The sequence below is a fragment of the Trichechus manatus genome, unplaced genomic scaffold, assembly GCF_000243295.1.
Source record: "Trichechus manatus latirostris isolate Lorelei unplaced genomic scaffold, TriManLat1.0 scaffold00025, whole genome shotgun sequence".
Classification (NCBI taxonomy): domain Eukaryota; kingdom Metazoa; phylum Chordata; class Mammalia; order Sirenia; family Trichechidae; genus Trichechus; species Trichechus manatus.
The window spans coordinates 1,777,582-1,804,908 of NW_004443961.1; the positions used below are offsets into that span (position 1 = coordinate 1,777,582).

The window sequence follows — 27,327 nt, forward strand, 5'->3', positions numbered from 1 at the left end:
CAGGTCTCCTGTGTCTGCACCAGTTTATTTATTTATTTTAAATAGAAGCTTCTGGTAAATTAAAACTTAATCATCACGGTGTAAAACAACGAGTTGGAATATCCCTTACTTGGAAGATTTTTTTTTTCACCCTTACTCTTGGTTATTGCACTTGTTAGGTGATGGTGTATATTGAACATCCTGCCCCTTTGCATGGAATACTGACTATACCAGGGACTGCCAAAAGAACGAACAAATCTGTCTTGGAAGAAGTGCAGCCAGAATGCTCCTTAGAAGCAAGGATGGCGAGACTACGTCTCACATCCTTTGGACATGTTATCAGGAGGGATCAGTCCCTAGAGAAGGACATCATGCTTGGTAAAGTAGAGGGTCAGCGAAAAAGAGGAAGACCCTCAACGAGATGGATTGATACAGTGGCTGCAACAGTGGGCTCAAGCATGACAACGATTGTGAGGATGGTGCCGAACCGGGCAGTGTTTCGTTGTTGTACATGCGTCGCTATGAGTGGGAGCCAACTCGACTGCACCCAACAACAACTCCCTTTACCAGAGTCTTGTCCCAGCTGTGGTGGGGAATTAACAAGATTCCTGGCACTGCTATTGCCTTCATGTCCACAGGGGAGAGTATCTATAGACAAGAAAGGTTGAGACTCAAGTTAAAAGACAACAGCAGTAACACTAAGGAATCCCTAGGTGATGCAAACAGTTAACGCTCTTGGCTGCTAAATGAAAGGTTGGCAGTTCGAGTCCACCCAGAGGTGCCTCAGAAGAAAGTCCTGGCGATGTACTTACAAAAAACTAGCCATTGAAAACCCTATGGATCACAGCACAATAGAACCGTTGTGCATGGGGTTGCCATGAGGCAGGGGCCAACTGGACAGCAGCCCTAACACCAGCAGTAATCACCATTACCTTCATTGTTAAGTATTCCTGCAATATATTCATATTTACAAATTAATTCAGGTCTGGTTTTGCTTGTATCAAGCTCCTCATCTAGCCTAGACTCTGAACTCCATGAGGGTGTGTACTTGGGTGTTTCTGGGTCCCTGCCTCGCTCAGCCCCGGGGCCCGTAGGTGCTCATCTCTGTTTGATGAGTGAAGTGGCCTGATCATCCAACTCTAAGGGTCTAGCGGCTTGCTGCAACTCACGGGGTCCATTTCTTACGGAACAGGCTCTGAATCCAAAGACCCTTGAGTTTCTAGCTCATTCTATAAAAAGTATTTGCTTATTCATTTATTATTTTGTTTTCTTTTTAACCGGAACAGGATAAACGCATCAAAAAAAGAAGAGTAATCACTGAGTTAATGTTTCTATCCTTTTTCCCCCTCTTCTGTCTTTTGTAGGAATCCTTTGCTGAACACCTGGGCTATTCCAATGGAGTCATCAATGGGTAAGTCTTCAGATGTTTTCCTTCCAAAACATAGTGTTGCTGGTCCTACATCATTTTCTCCTCCAAATTCCCACTGCCAGCCTCTTGAAAATTCTTCTCTTTTCAGTGGAGGTACAGAAGATGCTAAAATGATACCAGCATTCCCTTTTACTCTACTGGTATCAGTTATTACTTGCCTTGAGCAAGTGGCTATTCAAAGGACATAGATCTCATTTAGTAGACTTCCTAGCGTCCTCCTGGTGTTCTAAAAATGTTGTCGAATCTTCAAACGGTTGTGACTTACAGCCTTAATGTCGCTTGTGCTCGAAGAGTCTTTATCTTATTAAATTTCAAATAGGTACTTACGATTACAGCGCATAAGCGGAGACGTCTCATCTGTTACAAACGTGTACAATCTTACACTCGTTGCTTGGAGTATGCTCTGTATAAGAACATCTTTCACTAGCAGTGGACATGGAAGAGAACCATGTCTTGTAACAACAGATACGACCCTTAGGTTAACAGAAAGTCTATCAAATTTACTTCACACTGGGGTACATTTATTATCAGGCTATAGGGCTATTCCTGGGTGTCCAGGGCAGAAACTGTCACTGGGTCCAGAACCAGGACCCGGAACCCATCCAGAACCAATGCTACTATGCTCCCCCTTCCTCTTCCCGGCTCTCTTTCCTCTGGTCCTTCTTGGCACATCGCGGAGTAGAGTGGCCCCACAGAACCCCCAAATGGCTCAAATAGTTAAAACGCTCAGCTGCTAACCTGAAAGTTGGCAATTCGAACTCACACAGCAGTACCTCAGAAGAAAGGCCTGGTAATCTAATCCTGAAAGATCACAGCCATGAAAACCCCATGGAGCACAGTTCTGCTCTGTAACGTGGGGTCTCCATGAGTCGGAATCGACTCACCAGCGGCTGGTTACTGGTTAAAGGAATTCAGTGGCATCTTGGAAGCTCAGGGCCAAGTTCTCAAGAGAGAGACTGATTGCCTTTAGGTCCCTTGGTCACTCCTGGCCCCGGCAGCTTGGCTAGGGTTGCAGAGAGGAGATGTGGCCACAGCAGGTGGTGAAGGGCGGTTCTCCGAGCAGCGTCACGCGGGCACCCTCTTGGCAGTGTGTCTGTTAGAAATAACATAGGCCAGGTCGTAAAGTCGACCACCAAACGAGGCGTTTTCTTTTTTTCAATTTTATTTTACTGTTGTGCTTTAAGTGAAAGTTTACAATTCAAGTTAGTCCCTAATACAAAAATTTATACATACATTGTTATGTGACCCTAGTTGCTCTCCCTATACTGTGACTGCACACTCCTCCTTTCCACCCCTGATATCCCATGTCCATTCAACCAGCTCCTGACCCTCTCTGCCTTCTCATCTCACCTCTGGACAGGAGCTGCCCATTTAGTCTCATGTATCTACTTGAGCTGAGAAGCACACTCTTCACGAGTATCATTTTATGTCCCATAGTCCAGTCTAATCTTTGACTGAAGAGTTGGCCTCAGGAATGGTTTTAGTGCTGGGTTGACAGAGAGTCCGGGGGGCTGCTCTCTGGGGTTCCTCCAGTCTCAGACCATTAAGTCTGGTCTTTTTACTGAAATTTGAGTTCTGCACCCTACTTTTTTCCTGCTCCACAAACGATGCATTTTCACGTTAGAGATGCATGTGTGCTGTGAGCTTCCAAACAATAGCAACACTAAAACGAGGCGTTAGTATTATAACACATCCCCATTGATAACAAAGAGAAGGGGTTTATTGTGGAGGAAAAAGGCCACCGTTTAGCACATTGTCCGCTTTTCTCAAGCAGTACAGCCACCCTCACATATGGACTTGTACTGCTAGAGTGAGCCAGGACTATGGCCCCCTCCCCCATCCACTCTTGCAGTGTCCACGGTGACCTTTTAAAGGGGTAAATCAGACCTCACCACTTCCCCGCTTAAAACCCATCAGTGGTTTTCCGCTGCATTTAAAACTGCAGTATCCACGCGAGCAGCCACCCACAATGAGACAGTTGGTAGAAGACCCAGGAATCAGAGAAGGAAATGGACACCAGGCTTAATTACCTCCATAAACTATTATCTCCTTTACCATGAGACCAGAAGAAATGGATGGTGCCCGGCTACCATTACTGAGCGTTTTGAACAAGGACTCAACAGCTGGATCCTGATCAGAAGGAGGAAAAGCATGGAACAGAACTCCAGACTCATACGGAAACCAGACTTACTGGATCCTTTGAGAATGGGGGAACACCCCCAAATCTATTGCCGGGAAATAATCTTTAAACCTTGAACGGAAACTATCCCATGCTGCCATCGTTAAACTAAACAGCAGTTTAGCACAATTCATAGAGTGTTTGCCGTTAGCATAGCATTCTTATAAAGAATTATCTCTATGATCTAAGATGCATCACTTGGTCCCAACCACCCGGAGTAAAGAAGAATGAAGAACACCAAAGACACCAGGAAAGTATTAGCCCAAGAGACAGAAAGGGCCACATACCAGAGACTTCATCAGCCTGAGACCAGAAGAACTAGATGGTGCCCAGCTACCACCAATGACCGCCCTGACAGGGAACACAACAGAGAGTGCTTGACGGAGCAGGACTAAAATGGGGTGCAGAACTCAAATTCTAGGAAAAAGACCAGACTTAATAGTCTGACTGAGTCTGGAGGAACCCCAGAAAGCATGGCCCCCAGATTCTCTACCAGCTCAGAACTAAAACAGTTTCCGAGGCCAACTCTTCAGACAGGGATTGGACTGGACTGTGGGACATAAAGTGATACTCGTGAGGAGTGTGCCTCTTAGCTCAGGTAGATACAGGAGACTAAACGGGCAGCTTCTGTCTGGAGGTGAGATGGGAAGGCAGAGAGGGTTAGGAGCCAGTTGGGTGGACATGGGGGGTCAGGTGGAAAGGAGGAGTGTGCTGTCACAGTATGGGGAGAGCAATTAGAGTCACATAACAATGTATGTATAAATTTTTGTATGGAAAAAAATTTAAAGAAAAGAATGATCTGTATGAGTATAAACTGACAACAGTGCATCTAAGCCCAGATGAGAACTTCAGGGGGCAGAGAACCTAAATAAATGGTGGTGAAACTATGGGTAGAGGCAGTGAGAACGGTAACACAGCGTGAAGTATGCGACCGATGGTATCGGCCTGTTCCTGTCCAAATTACGAATGGATGCATATTCGGCTGTGTGTATTGCCACCGAAAATAAATCAAATATTATTTAAAAACCAAACTAAAGAACCAGTATGGGTCATAGAGCTCCTCCCATGATCTGCTCCCCCCTCCCCGCCCCACCTCTCTGCCCTCTGCTGTCTTCCCCTCAGAGTGTCAAAGCCATACTCAGCTTCTTTTCAGTTCCTCCGACTCACTAGGCTCTTTCGCTCCCCAGGGCCTTTGCATGTGCCCTTTTCCCTTCCTGGAATCTCCTGTCCACCCCCACCCCCCATTTTTTACCTGGCTGCCTTTTACTCCTTCTTAGAAGTTTTAGCTCAAATGTTGCTCCCTCAAGGAGGCCACCCCTACCCCTCTAAATCAGGGCCTGACAACCTTTTTTTAAAAAGGGCCAGGTGGTAAATAATTTCGGCTTTGCAGGCCGTAAGGTCTCTGCCACAGCTGTTCAGCTCTGCTGTTGAAGTGCAGAAAGCAACCACAGACAAAATGGAAACGAGTGAGCATAGCTGTGTCCCAATAAAACTTTGTTTACAAAAACAGGTGACAGGTCATGTTGGGCCCACAGACCGAAGTTTCCCCTACTCTGCCCTGATCTAAAGATGGCGCCACGTGTTATCTTCTCTCACGGCAGCTTGCCGTATTTCCTTATAGCCCTTATCACAGTCTGTAATTACACATTTGGAAGGTGCACAGATGTCTAGCATTGCCACATAAGTGCCCAGTAAGTATTTGAACGCATCTTGTTGTTGTCAGGCGCCATCAAGTCAATGCCAACTCATAGTGACCCCATGTGACAGAGTAGAACTGCCCCATAGGGTTTTCTAGGCTATAATCTTTATGGGAGCAGATCGCCAGGTCCTTCTCCCGTGAAGTGGCTGGGTGAGTTTGAATGCATCATAAAACCGAAAACCCGTTGCCATCGAGTCAGTTCTGACTCACAGTGACCCTGTAAGACAGAGTACAACCTCCCCATAGAGTTTCCAAGGAGCAACTGGTGGGTTCGAACTGCCGACCTTTTGGTTAGCAGCCATAGATAGCTCTTAACCACTGTGCCACCAGGGCTCCTGAATGCATCATAATTGCCCTAAATTAAGAGTTTTATATACTTCATAAGGATTTAAAGAAATACACGTGTGCACGTGTGTGTGTGCATGTAGAGGAAAATTGAGAGACAGTGCAAGTATGAGGAACATGAGAGGGATTCCTTTTCTTTCTAGAGTCCATTGCAATACCTTGCCTGTATAATGAGCTCTTTCTAGACTTTGTATGAGCGTATTTTCTTTTTACATTAAATACTCTCGTTGCCTTGGAGTGGCTATACGTCCCTCCATTCATTCACTCCCCAGTTGTTTATTAAATGTTGGCTCTGTACAAGGCACCGGATGGAAGGTAGCGCGATGCCAGAACCTTCCACAAGACAGGGCGACGCTGACTTCCGGATTTGCTTTTGTGGCTTCAGGGCTGAGCTGTACCGGGCCTCAGGAAAGTTTGAGCTGCTGGACCGCATTCTGCCAAAGCTGAGAGCAACAGGCCACCGCGTGCTGCTCTTCTGCCAGATGACCTCCCTCATGACCATCATGGAGGACTACTTTGCCTTCCGGAACTTCCTTTACCTGCGCCTCGACGGTAAGTGCCTGAGGACCTGGGCTCCAAAGTCGTGTGACGGAAAATGAGGGGATAACGGGCACCTAGATCCAGTCTCAGGCAAAAAGGTGGGCGGAATTGTCGAAGAATTAAGTAGCAGGGTAATCGGTGTGTGCCGTGGAGTCGATTGCAACTCACAGCGACCCCATGTGACAGAGTAGGACTGCCCTATAGGGTTTTCTAGGCTGTAGTCTTTAGGGAAGCAGATCGCCAGGCCCTTCTCCCACAGAGCTGCTGGGTGGGTTTGAACTGGCACCCTTTCGATTAGCAGCCGAATGTGTACCCATTGCCACTGGGACTCCTAGTAGCAGGGTGGCGTGCATTTTTCTTGATAGCCATTTCTCTTACGTCCTTAAGGGTAAAAGAAGTGAAAATCCCTTGTACAGCTGTTCATCTAACATACAACACATATGTACCTGGAGTTGTCTAGATGTACCGAAATTAAACTAAACTAAACACTAATAATAGTTAGAACACCCTGCTTGCTCTGAAGATTGTCTGTTATGTCCACACCATATAGAATATTTTGACAAGCCTTTAGGTTTTTTGTGTTAACATGGGCGAAGTGGCTGTGTCCCCTTCCTTCAGTAACAACCGTGTCAATAACAACTGTGTAATAATTCATTTATGATTACATTTAGTTAATTAAAGATTATATTTAATTATCAGTAAAGCCTCTATTCTAAATAGAACATATTTTCACATCACATTGTTAAGAGAGGGCTTTGTGGATTTTTGCAAACTATGCCAAACGTTTGCCTGATTTTACAAGCGCAATATTTAAACACTTTTAATTAGTGTTCAGTAAGTAAACACTAAGATTTATTAAGAAAACATGATGGATACTCCCTAAATTACTTTTTGGTTTGGATACCAGCCATAACATTTTGGAGATTAGGGATTTCAAAATTTGCATACCATGGCAGAGGACAATGCATTCCAAGAGTGGTAAGGAGGACTGGGACCTAATTCACCACCAGGAATGTGTTTCGTCACTGGGTAAGAAGAGGACCCAGCGCAGGTCAGTCTGTTGTACTGTACTAGCTTGAGTGTTGGTGTGACGCTGGAAGCTATGCCACTGGTATTTCAAATACCAGCAGGGTGACCCGTGGTGGACAGGTTTCAGCAGAGCGTCCAGATTAAGACCGAGTAGGAAGAAAGGCCTAGCCATCTACTTCTGACAATCAATCAAAACGCTATAGATCACCGCAGAACGTTGTCTGATACCATGCTGGAAGCTGAGCCCCCTAGGTTGGAAGGCACTCAAAACACACAGTGGTTGCAGCAATGGACTCAAGCATAGCAATGATCATGTGGTTGTCACAAGCCTGGACAACGTTTGTTCTGTTGACGGAGGTGACTTATGGTAACTAACAGCAAGAAAAGTACCATACTACCGAGACTAGTTTTTATCTAATGAAGTGATTATTACATGGGAAGTGTAAGAGTTTGCATTCTATTAAAAGGTTTCATGTTACTTTCAATCGTTACATAGAATCAGATACGTCTTTCTTTTATTTATCCATACAGACCAGTCTATAGCTACAGTAAAACACTTGGAAATTTCTTCTACATGTCAAAAGTTTCACATAACCCAAATAGCCATTATTTCCTCAGAATTTCTGGAAAGTGAAATACTCTTTGAAGCCCTTTTTAAGCAGGGCACTGTCGTGCTCATAACTAACAATTCAGTGGTTACACCAAGCTCAGACTTGCCGTGTATTCTCTTCCTGGTGTTTCTAGGTGAATTCTCTTTCCGGCTTACCTTTGAAGGTAGTAATTTTTAAATGTATTATAGTATCAGCCAGACTTGATGATTTTAAAACCTTTTTACCTCTCCCGTCCAAAGTCACTGAAAACAGATGAATGGTTAAATAAATGTTGAGTTTGAATTCATAGATGTGACCGTGTTATCCACAGTTTGTCTCTTAGCGCGTCTTATCCTCTGTTGCTTCTTACCGTTTGACGGAGGCTTCCCTCTCCAAGAGTTTAAAACTTCTCCATCACTCCTCACTTAAAAAGACAAACCAAAAGCCAAACCAGTTTCCGTCGAGTTGACTCCGACTCATGGCGACCCCATGTGTGTCAGAGTAGAACTGTGCTCCCTAGGGTTTTCAATGGCTGATTTTTCAGAAGCAGATCACCAGGCCTTTCTTCCGAGGTGCCTCTGGGTGTACTCAGACCTCCAGCCTTCCAGTTAGCGGCCGCATGCGTTAACCGTTTATATCACGAGGGACTCCTTTGAAAGCCAATCTCTCCTTTAACTGCTGCTCAGGTGAAGTGCAGCAGAACGTCCTTTCCTCGGGATTTACAGCCCCCACAGGTGTCATCCATAAGCATTGTTTACTACTCTGTGGCACTTCGTTTTGGATCTCAGCTCTCAGCTCCTTGAATCTATGCAACTGACAAGAAGTGACTTCCTTGAAACAATCTCTCCAATGTTTCCCTGGCTGAGAGACTCTCTTTAATAGTCTGTTGATTGCTGCCTTTATTGTTATTAATAGTAATAGTAATAAGAGCTAATGGTATGGAATGTCAGCTACACGTGGGATACTAGGCAGGGCACTTCATGTGCATATAATTTAATTTTAAATTAGGTGCAACAAAACCTGTTGCCATCCAGTCGATTCCCACTCATAGCAACCCTATAGGACAGAGGGTTTCCAAGGAGTGGCTGGTGGATTTGAACCGCCAACCTTTTCGTTAGCAGCCAGGTCTTAACCGCTGTGCCACCAGGTACGACAAAGAAGGCACTGTCGTCCCCATTTACTGTTATGCTCTTACGAGCTGTCTTAGTTACCTAGTGCTGTCATAACAAAGAAGATCCCACAAGTGTGTAGCTTTAAAGGACATGAACGTATTGTCTCTCAGGTTTGGAGGCTAGAAATCCAAATCAGGGCATCAGCTCCAGGGGAGGGTCTCTCCTTGTGAGTAGCCCCGGGTGTTCCATGGCGTTCTTTCTTGCCTGTCTTCCCGTGTGTCTCTCTGTCTGTTTTGCTCTTTTTATAAGACACCACTCAGAAGTGATTTGACTTAGGATCCGCCCTGCACTGGTATGACCTCAGTAACATATCCACAGAAAACTCCTCTTTCCAAACAGGGTCATTTTTACAGGTACAGGGGTGAGGACTCCAGCACAATTTCGGGGAGCACAATTTAATCCATAACAGATAGCCATTTAATAGCTGAGAAAACAAAGATATAGAGTACATAGTTCACTGGCTGTCTTAGTCATCTAGTGCTGCTCTAACAGAAATACCACAGGTGGATGGCTTTAACAAGGAGAAGTTTATTCTCTTACAGTCCAGTAGGCTACAAGTCCAAATTCAGGGCATCAGCTCCAGGAGAAGGCTTTCTCTCTCTGTCAGCTCTGGAAGAAGGTCCTTCTGATGCGTCTGTCTTCCCTTGGTCTGGGAGCATCTCAGCACAGGAACCTCTCAGGTCCAAAGGATGTACTCTGCTCCCGGCACTGCTTTCTTGGTGGTGTGAGGTTCCCATGTGCCTCTGCTCACTTCTGTCTTTTATATCTCAAAAGAGATTGGATTAAGGCACTATCCAATCTTGTATACCTCATCAGTATAGCCACTAATCCATCTTATTAAATCATAGTGATTGAATTTATAACACATAAGGAAATCACATCAGATTACAAAATGGTACACAATTATATAATACTGGGAATCATGACCCAGCCAAGTTGACAGATATTTTTGGGGGACACACTTCAATCCATTACATTGGCCAAAGGTTACATGTTAGATAAATAGTGAGGCCAGCTCCTAACTTGGATCTCTGACTCCAGCTTAGCTCAGTTTTAGCAGACCCCCTGAAATAAACCCCACACCCCAAAACACAGCCTGCTTCTCTAGCCACAGCATTCAAAGAATGATTTTGAACGTACCATTTAAATTATTTTTAGCTGATTAACTGAAAAGGACCAGGTACTAGAGATACTAGATGAACAAGACCGTTGCTGTTCCTGCTGTCCCAGCTCTTGGGTCGAAGGACACAGATGGGGAAGCAAGTTCCCGGAAGTGTTCCAGCTGGAATTGAGAAGCATGAGCAGGCTTCTGTCCACAAACAAGCAGCAGCCGGTTGTTTTGGGGGTGAAGGGAATGGATTGCCAAGCAATGAAGATTAGAGTTGTTGTTCGCTGCCACTGAGTCGGCCCTGGACTCGTGGCAAGCCCCTGCACTGTGAGATTGCACCATTGTGATCCTCCGGGTTTTCATTGACTGATTTTCGGGAGTAGATTGCCAAGCATTTCTTCCTAGTCCATCTCCGGCTGGAAGCCCTACTGAAACCTGTTTGGCATCATAGCAACACACGAGCTTCCACTGACAGATGGGTGGTAGCTGTGCGTGAGGTGCCTTGCCTGGGAATAGAACCCGGGTCTCCCACGTGGAAGGCAAGAACTACTGCCGAACTCCCACTGCCCTCAACAATGAAGATTTAAAAAAAAAAAAAAAAAGTTACCGTTGACCTGTTACGACTCATAGCGACCATATAGGACAGAGTAGAACTGCCCCATAGGGTTTCCAAGGAGCGGCTGGTGGATCCGAACTGCTGACCTTTTAGTTAGCAGCCAAACGCTTAACTGCTGTGCCACCAGGGATCCACAATGAAGATACACATGTATAAATGAGTACACGCACTTCTAACTGAACCACCCCTCGCCACCCACCCCCCAAATTGTTAAAATGACTTCAGCTATTCCCTGCTGAATGTAATGTGTCAGATTTTGACTTGAGGAAGAATCACGTGATGAAAGCTAAGCATATTTTTTCCTGCAAAGATTACAGCTGTACAAAAAGATTTAGCTACTATTCCATTATAGTTTTTGTTCTCTCTGGAAAGGGGTTTTGAGCGAGAGCAAGTGGTGAAGTTTCATCCCAGAAGACAAAATTTTCCAGAAGCAGCTGCGAGTACATTAAAATTAGTAATTTTGGATGCCTGGCAGTGTGTTCCTTCTGGCAAATTCTGAAACGTTCAACACAAATGCTACGGCTGTTAGTTGGGTTCTCATAATCGGTTACGTTCTACATCAAAGTCTAAAAGAACATGGAACCGCTACCTAGTCCTGAGCATGTGAAATCATTTACCATCTGCAAGGAGAGTTTACCTTTGGACAAAGCCTTGTATGGCACTTTGAATCTCTCTGAGCAAAATTACAAAGATTAACACTAACTAGATAGTATGTAAGTAGTAACTTTGGTGAGGGGAAGGATAGACAAAGTTATAGAAGCTTCATACACCTTTGCTGTCGAGTCGATTCCGACTCATAGTGACCCTATAGGACAGAGTAGAATTGCCCCACAGGGTTTCCAAGGAGCAGCTGCTGAATTTGAACTGCCAACCTTTTGGTTAGCAGCCAGGCCCTCAACCACCACACCACCAGGGCTCCAGAAGCTTCATTGACACATCCAAACTCCGTGAGGGACCAAGTTACTGGGCTGAAGGCTAGGAACCATGGTCTTGGGGGACATCTAGCTCAGTTGACATAACAATTTATAAAGAAAATGTTCTACATCCTACTTTGGTGAGTAGCGTCTGGGGTCTTAAAAGTTTGTGAGTGGCCATCTAAGATACTCCACTGATCTCACCCCATCTGGAGCAAAGGAGAATGAAGAAAACCAAAGACAAAAGGGAACGATTAGTCCAAAGGACTAATGGACCACAACTACCACAGCCTCCACCAGACTGAGTCCACACAACTAGATGGTGCCCGGCTACTATCACCGACCACTCTGACAGGGGTCACAATAGAGGGTTCTGGACAGAGTGGGAGAAAAATGTACAACAAAATTCAAATTCACAAAAAAAAAAAAAAAAAAAAGGAAGACCAGACTTACGGTCTGACAGAGACTGGAGAAACCCTAAGAGTACGGACCCCAGACACCCTTTTAACTCAATACTGAAGTCACTCCCGAAGTACACCCTTCAGCCAAAGATTAGATAGGTCTATAAAACAAACAATAAGGTACGTGAGGAGCGAGCTTCGTAGTTAAATCACGTATATGAGACTAAATGGGTACAAAGCAAAGACGAGAAGGCAGGAAGGGACGGGAAAACTGGAGGAATGGAACTAGGGACCTCAGGGGAGAGAAGGGGAGAGCATTGACATATTGCAGGGTTGCCAACCAATGTCACAAAACAATTTGTGTATTAATTGTTTAATGAGAAACTAATTTGCTCTGTAAACTTTCACCTAAAGCACAGACACACACACACACACCCCCAAAAAAAAAAAAACAGATTGCCAAGATTGCTGATAATTAGCAAAGATCTTGACTTGGAACCTTTGACTAGTGGAAATGGTAGTCTGGCAGATTCTGAAACTCATAGTAAGAAACCCCATCGCTTTTCATGAAAACTGACCTAGTAGTACTTCTCCTGGTTTTATAATTTTTCATGTTCCCAGCTACTCATAAAGTTATATTATGCTCTGAGGTGATTGGCATTAGGCTGAGGGTTTCTTTGACCAAGTAATTTTGATGTTCCTTTTGGTTTTCATTTTTTTCTTCTACAAGTTAGGGTTTTTCAGCCCATTTAGCAAGCAAATCCGCTAATTTGTTTTCTTTTTATTTTAATGGAGGGAGCATTGGTGGTTCAGTGGTAGAATTCTCCCTTTCCATACCAGGGACCTGGGTTCGATTCCCAGCATGAGGCCAAGCACCTCACGGTCAGCTACCACCTGCCTGTCACTGGAGGCTTGTGTGTTACTGTGATGCTGTACAGGTTTCAGCAGAGCTTCCAGACTAAGATAGACTAGGAAGAAAGGCCTGGTGATCTACTTCTGCAAATCAGTCAGTGAAGACCCTGTGGATCACAGGGGTCTGATCCGCAGCTGATCGTGGAGACGCTGCAGAACCAGGCAGCATTTCGTTTCATTGTATACGGGGTCGCCGTGAGTCAGGGCCAGACCGGATGGCAGCTAGTAACGATAATGTCTTAATGGATGTGATCCGTAAGTGGTCCTGTTTGTCAAAACTGTTGAACAGCTGCCCCTGGAGTTAGCCTAGATGCACAGTTTTTATACCCTGCTCTCAGAAAACACGTGTTGTTATCTCTGAGAACCTCTTCTCTCCCCATATTAGAACTTCCTTTTGGTTTCATTGGCTTAAGGCAGAGGATAAATACGTGAGCCGTTAATCCACTTGAGCAATTGTTCCTTTTAATTATTGCAAAAAAAGAGATGAAATACCTCACAACATGGATGAATCTGGAGGGCATTATGCTAAGTGAAATAAGTCAATCACAAAAAGACAAATACTGTATGAGACCTCTATTATAAAACCTCATGAAAAGGTTTATACACAGAAAAACAATCTTTGATGGTCATAAGGGAGGGGAAGGGGAGGGAGGGGTGAGAAGGGAAAAACACTAACTAGATAATAGGTAAGTAGTAACTTTGGTGAAGGGTAAGACAGTACACAATACTGGGGAAGCCAGCACAGCTTGTACAGGGCAAGGTCATGGAAGCCCCACAGACACACCCAAACTCCCTGAGGGACCGAATTGCTGGGCGGAGGACTCTGGGGACCATGGTCTCGGGGAACATCTAGCTCAACTGGCATAACACAGTTTATAAAGAAAATGTTCTACATTCTACCTTGGTGAGTAGCGTCTGGGGTCTTAAAAGTCTGTGAGCAGCCATCTAAGATATTCCACTGGTCTCACCTCTCCGGGAGCAAGGGAGAGTGAAGAAAACAAGATACAAGGGAAAGATTAGTCCAAAGGCCTGATGGACCACCACTACCAAGGCCTCCACCAGACTGAGTCCAGTACAGCTAGATGGTGCCCGGCAACACCACTGACTCCTCTGACAGGGATCACAACAGAGGGTCCCAGACAGAGCTGGAGGAAAATGTAGAACAAAATTCTAACTCACAAAACAACACCAGACTTACTAGCCTGACAGAGAGTGGAGAAACCCTGAGAGTATGGTCCCGGACACCGTTTTAGCTCAGTACTGAAGTCACTCCTGAGGTTCACCCTTCAGGCAAAGATTAGACAGGCCCGTAAAACAAAACAAGACTAAAGGGGCACACCAGCCCAGAGGCAAGGATGAGAAGGCAGGAAGGCAGGTAGTGGGGAACCCAAGGTCGATAATGGGGGAGTGTTGACATGCCGTGGGGTTGGCAACCAATGTCACAAAACAATATGTGTATTAATTGTTTAATGAGAGACTCATTTGCTCTGTAAATCTTCATCTAAAGCACAATTTAAAAAAAAAAGATGATGTAGAGAGAAAGTTTCATGCTGAAACAGCACGTCTTCCATTAACATCTTGAACAAATGGTTCTCCATGATCTCAGAAAGTCGATTCTGAAAATAAGATTAAAAAGCAGCCCTGCACGTTTGGACCCTTCCTCAGTATAATGCATTTATTGCTCCTCGCCCCAAATCTGCATTCTTCCAGTTCACTGTCACAGGGTTTGGCCAGTTGGTTGGATTTGAGATCTAATTTAGGAAGTAAACCGAGTTCTAAAGAAAGTTGCTTTGTTGAGGGAGGAAGCCCACAGGCCCCCTGTTCCTAATCCCTGTTTGCTGTAAACTGAGAACTGATTATTTTTTTCCTTCTTCCTCAAGAGGTTACTTGTTATTTTCACTAAATGTAAAAACCAGAACCTCGCCTGTTTGGGAACTTGACTCTCACCATGACTAGATTCCATTAGCTGTGGTCACACAGAATGTTTTAATCCTCTGAAATAAATTGCTGGTACGTTTTTATCCTTAAAGAAGAACAACAGGTAGAGATAATATTTGTACAGCAGGCAGAGGGGGGCTGGCATAACGTGTATACCTTTCCCACCTGTCTAAAAGCCTTCTTCAAAACTCTGCGTCTACGCTTTTCTAGTGAAAGATGTTAGGTGGAATATTGTGAGTTTTTTTTTTTTTCCTTCCACAGTACATTTCACAGACTGACTGGGTAAATACAGTAGACTCATAGCATGTGACTGAGTGCTGACTTGGAACACAATTTGTGGGTGCCCTTGCACCCTAAAAGTGAGCACCATACTCTGGGTGGCTTAGTCTTCTAAAACCAAACCCAAACCTGTTGCCATCGAGTCGATTCCGACTCTTACGACCCTATAGGACAGGGTAGAACTGCCCCATAGGGTTTCTAAGGTGTGGCTGGTGGATTTCAACTGCCGACCTTTAGGTTAGCAGCCAAGCTCTTAACCACTGCCCCACCAGGGCTCCAGTCTCCCACTACTGCTGTAACAAAAGATGCCTCAAGTGGGTGGCTTTAAGAAGATAAATTTATTTCCTCACAGTTCTAGAGGCTAAGAGTCTCAATCCAGGACATCGGCAGAGCTAGTGTCTCTCTCTCTCTCTGTGGGCTCTTGGGGAAGATCCTTATATCTCTCAGCCTCTGTAGTCCTGGGCATTTCTTGGCGTTCCTTGGCTACTTGTCAGTATGTCTTTACGTGGTGTCTGTCTTCCCCTGTGAGTGTGTGTCCGTTTCCCTTTTTGGCAAGACACACTGAGAATAGATTGGGATTAGGACCCACCCTACATTGGTAGGAGCTCTGGTGGCACAGTGGTTAAGAGCTCTGACGAGCTACAGCTGCTAACCAAAAGGTTGGTAGCTTGAATCCACCAGCTGCTTCTTGGAAACCCTATGAGGCAGTTCTACTCTGTCCTAACAGGGTCGCTATGAGTCAGAATCAACTCGATGGCAATGGGTTTAGTTTTGTTTTTTTTTTTTCCTTTGAGTTCTACTCTGGTATGGCCTCATCAGCATATCAAAAGAACCCCCTATTTCCAAACGGGATCATACTTACAGGTACTGAGGTTAGGATTTCCACATAACCTTTTGGGGACACAATTCAATTCACAACACTAGGGTTTGGTACCTTCTCCTTACTCACGGCTTGGAGCCTCCTTCGGCTCCGTGGGGGAGCCACGGCCCAGTGCACAGCACGCTGCTCCGTTTCACTCGCTTTGGTGTATGTCCTTTGAACTCAACAGAACAGAATGTTAATGTGAAAAACAGACTGGGATTCCCCATATTGTTTGGATTATTGTGGCTTCAAGTCTTGCTAACAGGAGTAAAAGTATTCCGTTCACTGTATGTGTTTTCTCAGCCAGACTGTGCTCCATAGCAATCCAGATGATAAAATAGTAGCGTTCTGCTTTTTCTTTGTTCCCATTCTCCTGTCCTCACCCTCGTGTGTATCAGCAAAGTTGCTTTAAGCCCATTATAATAATCATTGTAGGAGTCCCTGGGTGGCGCAGCTGGTTAAGCACTCAACTACAAACTGAAAGGTTGGCGGTTCGAACCTACCTGGAGGAGCCTCAGGAAACAGCCTGGTGATCTGCTTCCAAAAGGTCACAGCTTTTGGGACATTGGAAACCCTGTCGGGTGCAGTTCTCTGCACATGTGGGGTTGCCATGAGTTGAAATCAACTCGATGGACACTGATTCGTTGGGTTTTTTTTAGTAGTTGTTGTAGGCATATGTGTTTGTATGTGGGTGGGTTTAAAAAATTATTTGATGCTTTAAAGCACAGAAATAAATCCAGAAAAAAAAAATGTGTTCATTAGGTTTTAGGTTAGACTAAGAATGTTCTGGAATTCGTAAAAGTTGCCAAGGTGCTCAGTCAGAAAATTTTAAACTGATTTCAGGGCACTGGGTAGTAGACAAAGTGTCTGTTCCTTCTTGATTTGAGAAAAGTCTCTTTCTATCTCTGTCTCTCTCTTTTTAATTGCAGAATGTTCAAAGTTTCTTCCAAAAGCACAAAAACCTTGGGGATTACCTCACAGGTGTTAAGAGTCCGGGCGTATTTCACAAGGAGGCTGGCCCTTTTGTCTACTTCCATGCCATTTCCAGACAGGAGTTAATTGGCAAATTTATTTTTCTTATCCCCTCAGGCACCACCAAGTCGGAAGACCGTGCTGCTCTGCTGAAGAAATTCAACGAACCTGGGTCCCAGTACTTCATTTTCTTGCTGAGCACAAGAGCTGGAGGCCTGGGCTTAAATCTTCAGGCGGCCGACACTGTGGTGATCTTCGACAGTGACTGGAACCCCCACCAGGTCTGCATGCCTCTGGCTTAGACAGGCGCCTAGGCCCCCCTCCTGGGGAGGAACTAAAAGATAATTGGTCTCAGCCTTCACCTTTATGCGGCAGGCGGATTTCTAAATGAGGAGGGCATTTCTTCAAAGGGGAGATGTTGCTGTTGTTGTCGGGTGCCGGGTGCCGTCAAATCAATTCTGACTCCTGGCACTCCCATGTCACAGAGTAGAACTGCCCCATAGGATTTTCTTGGCTGGAATCTTTAAGGAACCAAATCACCAGGTCTTTCTCCATCAGAGCTACCACTGCTTTTGAACCTCCAACCTTTCAGTTAGCAGCGGAGAGCTTCACTGTTTGGCGACCAGTGGATTGGTTTGCCTGCTTCCTCTTCTCTCCCGCGAAGTATAGACCTTGAAGTATCTTGCATGTGCCTTTGAAGAGCTCCAACTGCGGGTAGAAAAACTCAGTTTCTGCTGAGTTTTAACCCCATCTCCTGGGATTACCGTTTAGCAAAGTACCTGTGGTGAAGCATAAGTATTAAATGTTTGAGAGTTAACCACAGCTAACGTATATTGGAACGTACTCTGGGCCAGCCACTTTATGGGGATTGTCTCATCCAGATTTGACAACCACCCTGTGAGGTGGTTAATATTACTGCCTGTACCTTTACAGTCAGGGAAACTGACTCCTTAAGTAAGGAGGCCCTGGGTGGCACAAACGGTTAAGCACTCAGCTACTAACCAAAAGGTTGGTGGTTCGAACCCACCCAGAGGTCCCTCAGGAGACAGGCCTGGTAATCTGCTTCTGAAAGGTCACAGCCGTGGAAACCCCATGAAGCACAGTTCTGCTCTGCACACGTGGGGCCACCAGGAGTCAGAATCAACTCAATAGTAACTAACAACAGCGTGGAGTGATTTCCCCAGGAGCAAACAGTTGGTGCAAGACTGTGCCTTTCAGTCTGTGTGTTTTGTTTGAACTCCATCAACAACGAATACTCTGTCGAGCATCTACTGTAAGTTTGTTGATCCGGATGAGCTTAGCGTTATTGTGTCAAAGGAGTACTTTGATGATTTTTTTAAAAAGCCATCAGAGTGGGTGCCCCGTGGCACTGGTTTCCTAACTTGCTCAGGGAGGTGACAGTGTACCTGTGAGATGCTGGATGGAATGATGGGCTCGGGATTCGGTCTGTATTGGAACAAACACAGCCAGATTGGTGTGTAAGAAGGAATGAGAGGGATGGGGTCACGTAAGGATCTGGTGCAACGCGGGACAGATGTTGAACTCAAAACAGCAAAAAAGGAGAGCTGCAGTTGTCACACCTGAGTGTGAGCTCTTCATCGGCGTAACCAGGGATCCACACTGAGTTCCCTCAGCTGTAAAAACTGCAGAGTCCTATTAACCGTCTCACTGGGTAGTTGGGATGATCGAGAGGGAGAAGTTTACACAAGTCTTTGTTGGCAGGAAGTGGGGCACAGGGGGGTGTATTAGAATTATGAGGGAATTTTTAACAATATACACATCTGCCACCCATATTCAGTAGGTCTAGATGCTTCCTGGTGCAGTGGGGGTTCAGTGGTAGGATTTGATTCCCGGACAAGGCACCTCATGTGCAGCCACCGCTCATCTGTCACTGGAGGCTTGTGTGTTGCTAGGATGCTGAACAGGTTTCAGCAGAGCTTCCAGACTAAGACAGACTAGCAAGAAAGGCCTGGCGATCTACTTCCGAAAATCAGCCATTGAAAACCCAGTGGATCACAACAGTCCAAGCCCGTTGTGCGTGGGGTTGCTGTGAGTTGGGGGCCAGCTCAGTGCCTGCTAACAACGACAACAGGCGTGACCGACAAGGCTTAGAGACAGACAGGGTGTGAGGGTGTGTGGACCACAACGGTCGGATCCACCACCGACCATGGGGACGGTGCAGGACCAGGCAGCGTTTCATTCCATCGGGCATGGGGTCGCCATGAGTTGGGGCCGACTGGACGGCAGCTAACAATAGCAACAAGGTGCTTCCCAGACCTCTTAGCCATCTGGACTCTCCCCAGGTGATTCTCACGCAGGGTCCCGAGCACAGGGGAGAAGTGCTGATGGGAAGACTAAACCGGGGCTCCCAAGCCTTTGTGTGCTGCATCCGTGGACTCGGCATGTCCTCACCAACCATGCTCTCCAAGTGAACCGGTTTGAGTAGGATCACTATTGGCGTGTTCTGACTGTGGAACGGGATGGAGCCACCAGCACAGTGAACATTCCTTCCAGGTCTTCAGGAGTTTTTTTTTGATGACTCCCACCTTGCAACCTAAACACCTGGTCCTTGGTTAAGCGCTGTTGTGGGGTGGCAAGTCCAAAGTCTGTAGGTCAGGTAACAGGAAGTGTGAAGAATGAAGGAGTTCTGGCACAATGTCTCATTAGAGTCTAGAGACAGAATATTCCTTAAGGAAAACTCTCTCTTTTGCTCCTAAGGCCTTTACCTTTTTGGATGAGCCCACTCACAGCACAGAGGCTGATCTGTTTACTTTAGGCCAGCTGATTTAGTCACATGTAACTACTTCATAAGGAGCCCTGGTAGCACAACGGTTAAGTGCTCAGCTGTTAACTGGAAGGTTGGTGGTTTGAACCCACCCAGCAGCTCCGTGGACGAAAGACCTGGCAATCTGCTCCCATAAAGATAACAGCCTAGAAAACCCTATGAGGCAGCTCTACTCTGTCACGTGCAGTCATTATGGGTCAACAACAACTACTCCTTCTTGACGGCATCCGGACTAATAGTTCACCAAACAGCTGGACACTAGGGCCTAACCAAGGTGACATATAAAAGAAACTATCACATCAGTGATCTTAAACACACACACAGACAGACACACCCTACTGCCGCCACCACCAAACACAATTAATTGCAGCCAGCCCGCACGGTTCCAGTAAAATATTTCCCTGTCTGTAGATTACCTCGGCCCTCAGATTCTTCACTTTATCTCCTCCTGCTGCCACCTACGTTTTGGTATTTCTGAGGTTTACCAGCAGCTTCTATGAGAGGGGCCAGCCAGCTACCACCCACCACCTGTTTCCATACAACCTGCAAACTAAAAATGGCTTTTCCATTTTTAAATGGAAAAAAAAAAAAAAAAGAACATTAGCTTTCAGGCAAAAACAGCTGCTTGATTTTGCCTCTTTACCACCGGGCACTTTGCAGATAAAGTTTGGCGACCCTGTTTGGGGAGATGAACCAGGGTGAGGGCCAGGACTTTGTCCTTTTGGGTGCTGCCCAGCAGTTCTGATGAAGGTATGTTGAGAGAGATGATTGAACTGAGGGCTTGAAACTGAAGTCCTGGGTCCCCCACCTGTTTGTAAAGAGTCCCCGGGTGGCGCGGATGGTTAAGCACTTGACTACTAGCTGAAAGGTTGGTGGTTCAAACCCACCCAGAGGCGCCTTGGAAGGCAGGCCTGGCGACCTGCTTCTAAAAGGTCACAGCCTTGAGACCCCTGTGGAGCAGTTCTACTCTGCACACGTGGGGTCACCAGGAGTCGGAACTGACTCTCCACAACTAACCACCACCACCTCACTTTCTACTCTTTAGCGAAATAACTTAACTTGGGTGGGTCCCAGCCACACCCATGGTTCCGCCCTCTAGTATTTATATTAACCTACTCAAATATCTTCTAGGCGAAAAACTTTTGCCTAATTAGGCATTTCATTTTAAAGCTCCCTGAAGCAAAAACAAACCTCCTGGGCTGACTTTTGCCTGCTGCCTCCTGGAGCTACACTGGTGACAAGGCAACTTGCTTCCAAGACGGTGGGCCTCCAGCTGCTGAATGTCAGCTCTGTGCAAAATCTGGGGCTAAACCCAGACCGAACCCCCTGCCCTCGACTTGATTCCGACTCATTGGGTTGACAGCTCTACAGGACAGAGTAGACTGCCGCGTAGGGTTCCCAAGGCTGTCATCTTTATGGAAGCGGACTGCCATGTCTTTCCCAGCTGCTTGTGGGTTCAAACCGCCAACCTTTCAGTTGGCTGAGCACTTTAACCACTGCACCACCAGGGCTCCTATTAAATATAGTGCTAGGGTGGGGAATACAAGGGACAGGGCTTTACCCTTAAAATGTATACAGGCTGATGGGGGACACGTGTAAACAGCTAATTAGGATTGGCCCAGACACCATCAGCGTCCCTGGGTGGTGCAACAGTTAACGCACTTGGCTGCTAACCAAAAGGTTGACAGTTCGAGTCCATCCACAGGTGCCTCAGAAGAAAGGCCAGGTGATCTACTTCTGAAAGATCACAGCCATTGAAAACCCTGTGGAGCACAGTTCTGCTCAGACACACATGGGGGCGCCATGAGTTGGAATCCACTCAACGGCGCCTGGGTTTTTTTTTTCTTTTTTTTTCTTTTCAGACACCATCACCTGGCTCAGAATGAAGAGAGATGGCATACCAGAAAGTTTGTTATTATGTAGCTATAAAATTAGGGAATTCTACTTCATAGGTTCATGAAGGTATTTATTTAAAGATTCCGCTAAAACCTTTTTATTACTCAAAGAGTAATATACATTAAAAGCAGAAAAAAATTGGTAAACCACATGTAAGCAAAATGAAGAAAATTAAATAACACTATAACCTTATTAGTAGCGCAGTTGTAAAGCGCTTGGATGCTAACCAGAAAGTTGGCGGCTCGAACCCACCAGCTGTTCAGCGGGAGAAGGATGTGTCAGTCTGCTTCCATAAAAGATTACAGCCTTGGAAACCCTATGGGGCTGTTCTGCTCTGTTCAGATATGTTCGTATCTGGAGATATAAACATTGTTTGGGTGCCGATGTATGTCCTTCCTGCCTTTTTTTTTTTTGTATCAATAACTATGCATATGTAGTATCATAATGTACATAACTGTTACCCACTGCCGTCCAGTCGATTCCGACTCATAGTGACCCTATAGGACAGAGTAGAACTGCCCCCATAGGGTTTCCAAGGCTGTAATCTTTACGGAAGCAGACCGCCACATCTTTCTCCCACAGAGCGGCTAGTGGGTTCGAACCACAGACCTTTTCTTTAGCAGCTGAGCACTTAACCACTGTGCCACCAGGGTTCCTGACAATGTACACAGTCATTTATAAATTGTAGTTTTCACTTATTATATATTTGTGTCATTAAGAATTCTGCAGTATAATTTTTGTGGTAATATATTGGGACGTACATACTTTGCTAGGTTAATTTTACGTACAATAGAATGCTGTAATTTATGTAACCAATCTATTATTGTTGACTGTTCAGTTACTTCTGCTTTTTTATCATTATAAACAATATGTAATGCTGAGAGGTACATCCTTATTCTTAAATCTTTGTGCATATCCATTCTGTTTTCCTTTAGATAAATCGCCCAAAGTAACATTTCTGAGTTAGGGGCCAGAACCTACTGTAAAGCTTTTGATATGCATACTGCCAAATTCACATCCCCAAAAGCTCACCAATTTATGGCCGCACTAGCAATCCTTTTCATTTTTCCCAGACTAACGACTGGGTCTTTGATGGGATTGCTGTTGTTGGGAGCCGTCGAGTCGATCGATTCCTACTCAAAGTGACTCCATGGGATGGAGTAGAACTACCCTGTAGGGTTTCCTAGGCTGTAGTCCTTGGAAACCCCATGGGGCAGTTCTGCTCTGTCATATAGGGTTGCTATGAGTCACAGTCAACTCAACGGCAACAGGGTTTTTTTGTTTTGTTTTGTTTTTATCTTTTTGGGAGCAGATCACCAGGTCTTTCTTCTGAGGAGTGGCTGGTGGGTTCGAACCATCAACCTTTAGGTTGGTAGCCGACTGCTTAATCGTTGCACCACCAGGGCTCCTTTTAGTGGGGTTGGATCCCAGGAAATTTGCTAACAGAGCAATCACTGTATGTATAATGTATGTATGTATAATTCAGTGATTATTTTAAAAATCATCTTGAACTCATCACCCTAAAGGAAAAGCATTTCTTGCAACTTTTTGTGAACACTTAAGTCATAACTGATGTAAAATGTTTTGGGTTTTCTTAGATACTAATTCCGGTGGTAAACCCAGGGACTGATGGAAACATCTGGAGACCTGCATTCCAACACCTGAGCTGTATTTCAATTGGCTTGTGTCTTAGGCTGGGTTCTCTAGAGAAGCAAAACCAGTGCAGCATATTAATATAGACAGAGATTTATATCAAGGAAATGGCTCATGCAGTTATAGAGGCTGGGAAGTCCCAAGTTCGTGGGTCAGACTGGAGGCTTCTCCTGACTCACATAGCCAAAGGTGCTGGCGAATCCATGATTGGAATGTCAGATAGGAGACCTCTGGCTCATAGGCTGTGGAGGCCACGAATCCCAAGATCGGCAGGTAAGCTGCTAGCTCAAGTCCCGAGAACTGGAGGTCAGATGAACAGGAGCCAGCTGCAGGATCCAGAGTGAGCAGAGGCCCACAAGCCTTGCAGGAAGGTCCACCCACCTATATTGGATGCAGGCCACACCCCTAAGGAAACTCCCTTTAACTGATTGGCTACTCACAACAGATCTCATCATGGAGGTGGTCACGTTATATCAGATCTTATTATGGACGTGACTGCGTCATTAAAAAGCTGCCAGACTACAGGATAACTGCCAAACCACTGAGGATCGTGGCCCAGCCGGGTTGACACCTAACTTTAACCATCACAGCTTGCCTAATTTGAAGCCGGATCTCCTTAACTAGGAATGAACTTGACTCTTTCCAAAGAAGGTGGCTTGTGTATTTTTAAGATGTAAGCAGTAGCTCACATCAGCAAAGGTGGATTAAATTGGTTTGGTTGTCAGTTGCCATCGAGTTGGCTCCGACTCATAACGACCGTATGTACAACTGAATGAAATGTTGCTGTGTCCTGAACCACCTTCATGATGGTTGGTGTGTTTGAGACCATTGTGGCTACACGCCAGTCTGTCTCACTGAAGGTTTCCCTCATTTCTGCTGACCCTCTCCTTTACCGAGGTCCCTGGGTGGCACAAATGGTTAGCTGTTGGCTACTAACTGAAAGGTTAGCAGTTTAAACCCACCCAGCAGCACCACAGAAGAAAGACCTGGCAATCTAATTCCATACAGATTACAGCCAGGAAGATTCTACAGAGACTAGTTCTACTCTGTGACACGTGGGGTCTCCATGAGTCGAAACCGACTCAATGGCAATAGGTTTTGTTTTTTGGGGTTTTTTTTTTTGCTACTTTACCAAACAGGATGTCCTTGTCTTGCGGTTGGTCCTTCCTGATGATGTGTCCAAAGTAAGCCCGTTGAAGTCTCACCCTGCTCGCTTGTAAGGAGCATTCTGGTTGTTTTTCCTGTAAGACTGACTTGTCCGTTCTCCTGGCAGTCCACGGTGGATTAAATAACCTTCCCGTGTTTCCCTCCTGGGCAAGGTGTGTCCAGGCCCACTGACCCTCACAGCGTCTTGTTCTCTCCACAGGATCTGCAGGCGCAGGACCGGGCTCACCGCATCGGCCAGCAGAACGAGGTGCGCGTTCTGAGGCTGTGCACGGTGAACAGCGTGGAGGAGAAAATTCTCGCCGCTGCCAAGTACAAGCTGAATGTGGACCAGAAGGTCATCCAGGCGGGCATGTTTGACCAGAAGTCTTCGAGCCACGAGCGGCGGGCGTTCCTGCAGGCCATCTTGGAGCATGAAGAGGAAAACGAGGTATAGAGAGAGCCAGGGTTATGAAACCCGGTAGTGACCTCTTGCCTCTGAAGGGTTAACAGTAACCTCTTCGTTCCTTAAAGAGCTTCCTGGGCTGGGGGTAGTTAATATGAATATATTAGTTGTCATCTTCTCTTAAAGCACATAATGCCTCTGATAGTTAGGCAAAACGGGGTCTTAAGAGCTTGGCTGGTGGAGGCTTCCCTTGCTTATGCTGCCTCCTGTAGGGCAGAAGGAGAACTGCAGAAAGGCCACCCCCAGGGACAAAATCAGAGACAAAGCCGGAAGGGGTCCCTCCGCGCCTTTTCTTTCTTCCGTTCTCTAGGCCCCTCCATCACTCTTTTGGCTTTTGATCAGGGACCACAGCACTTAAACACGTACATAGCTGGGTGGTGCAAGAGGTTAACATGCTCGGCTGCTAACCAGAGGTGCCTCAGAAGAAAGGCCTGGCAATCTCTGCCGAAAAATAAGCCATTGGAAACCCTATGGAACACAGTTCTGCTCCGACACACATGGGGTTTCCGTGAGTCAGAGGTGACTCGACAGCAGCTGGTTTTTTTTTTATAGGCAGCCATCCATCACCGCAGCTGAGCGCCATGAAGTGCTAGGGCACAAAGTACTCAGGAAGATTCACTGAGCACCCCCCAGCCATTTGGTTCTGCACGCAGGCAGGCTGCTGCAGGCAGGCTTCACACCAGCTTGCCAGGAAATCTTTCCATCTCGGGCATAGGGAAGCCCAAGCCTCCCACCGTACGGAGGATGAGAGGATGTCAGACGTGGCTCTAGGGACAGGGTGGGCAAAGCAAGACTTCTGTTCACCAGAGAATCAGTTAACCAGATACTTTGTACTGTGAAGTCTTAGGTCCTTCCTAGCTTGTTTGTATCTTTGTCAAATGCAATTTGATGTTTAGACAAATTGACTTTGGTCATTCTGGAAGTGAACTAGAATAGAATTTTTTTCAAAAGGATTTATGACCTTGCCTCTGGACTTTGCTGGATTGCATTCATTTCTACCCTCATTAAATTCCTACAGGGTGTAAGACATAATCTTGGGGACCAGCATAGTCATCTCACTGAAGCTTCTAGTACAGTCACACTCTTTCTAAAACAAGTTAACTTATTTTGAACATATGATTTGTGGAATTGGACGGATGAATTTCTGTGTTTTCCCTCTGCTGATACACTGAAATTCTGCATTTGATTTTCAACAAGATCAGTCAGCATATGATAAAAATAATTTTGGAAGATGAGTCCCATGCCTATGCTCAACTTTTTTGAGTTGTCTTTTTAAAAGCATGTAAATCATAGCATAACATTTCTGCAAAGTATGAAGGGAAACGTGAAAACTGTTGGTTTTTAAGGAATTAGCACAAAAACATGCCTCTGTCCAACATAATATAAAATTTATATTTTTAGTCCATATATAATTGTTTTCTCTACTTCATTTAAATTATTTTAATAAAGTATAGTTTTGTGGGATTTTTGTTACTGATAACGTTTTAAGTTGTCCCATCCACAGCTCTAACCATTTGCAATAAAGCCTCTAGAAAGACAGTCATTAACATACCCTAAAGGCCATATGGAGTCCCTGGTGGTACAAACAATTAAGGTACTCACTGATAACCGAAAGGTTAGAGGCTCGAGTCCACCCAGAGGCACCTTGGAAGAAAGGCCTGGCAATCTACTTCAGAAAAATCAGCCATTGAAAACCCTCTGGAACACAGTTCTACTCCAACACACACAGGGTCTCCATGAGTTGGAGTCTACTAGATGGCAGCCGGCAAAAGCTATATATTTGCCACATATACATGATTCTTACAGTCTCGCTCTGCGCTTAGTCATGAAGGTTCATATGCTCAGGTTTTATCATAAGGCTTTGAAAATAAGCATTTATATTTGGGGTAAATTAATGGAATCAGCAGAAATTAATGTTAGGCACTTTTTCCTGTAAAACCCATTGCTGTCAGGTCGATTCCGACTCATAGCGACCCTACAGGACAGAGTAGAACTGCCCCGTAGGGTTTCCAAGGCTGTAATCTTTATGGGAGCAGACTGCCGCATCTTTCTCCTGCGGAGCGGCTGGTGGGTTTGAACTGCCAGCCTTTTAGTTAGCAGCCAAACACTTAACCACTGCACCTGCTTATTTAAATCTTACATCTTCCCTATGAAGTAGATTGCATGCCCACTTTGCAGACAAGGTCATTGAAGCGTGGAGTTGTTAAGTAACTTGTTTCAAAAGTAAAGGACCCGAGATACACCCGGGAGAAGCAGAGTTGCTGGCAGCGCACCATGTCTCCCCCAGGAGCTGATTAGCCCTGGAAGATGGTTTGAACAGCTTACAAGATGGTCGTGGCGAGCGTTAGACCCAGGGCCCTTTTCTTTTCTTTCTGGCTTGAGCAGTGGGACACCTGTGACCTGGAGGACAGAGTCACCTT

At 45.6% G+C, this 27,327-nt stretch overlaps 1 protein-coding gene across 4 annotated transcripts in view; it reads left to right on the forward strand.

Annotated features, from left to right (window-relative positions):
• LOC101354166 (probable global transcription activator SNF2L2) overlaps window positions 1-27,327 on the forward strand; it is a 166,224-nt gene that overhangs the window by 63,375 nt on the left and 75,522 nt on the right. For all 4 annotated transcript variants that reach the window (XM_023728581.1, XM_023728580.1, XM_023728578.1 and 1 more), the window contains 4 exons: window positions 1,344-1,390; window positions 6,017-6,183; window positions 17,082-17,245; window positions 24,665-24,892. In XM_023728581.1, coding sequence (XP_023584349.1) covers window positions 1,344-1,390; window positions 6,017-6,183; window positions 17,082-17,245; window positions 24,665-24,892 — 606 coding nt within the window. The remainder of the gene's footprint in view (window positions 1-1,343; window positions 1,391-6,016; window positions 6,184-17,081; window positions 17,246-24,664; window positions 24,893-27,327) is intronic.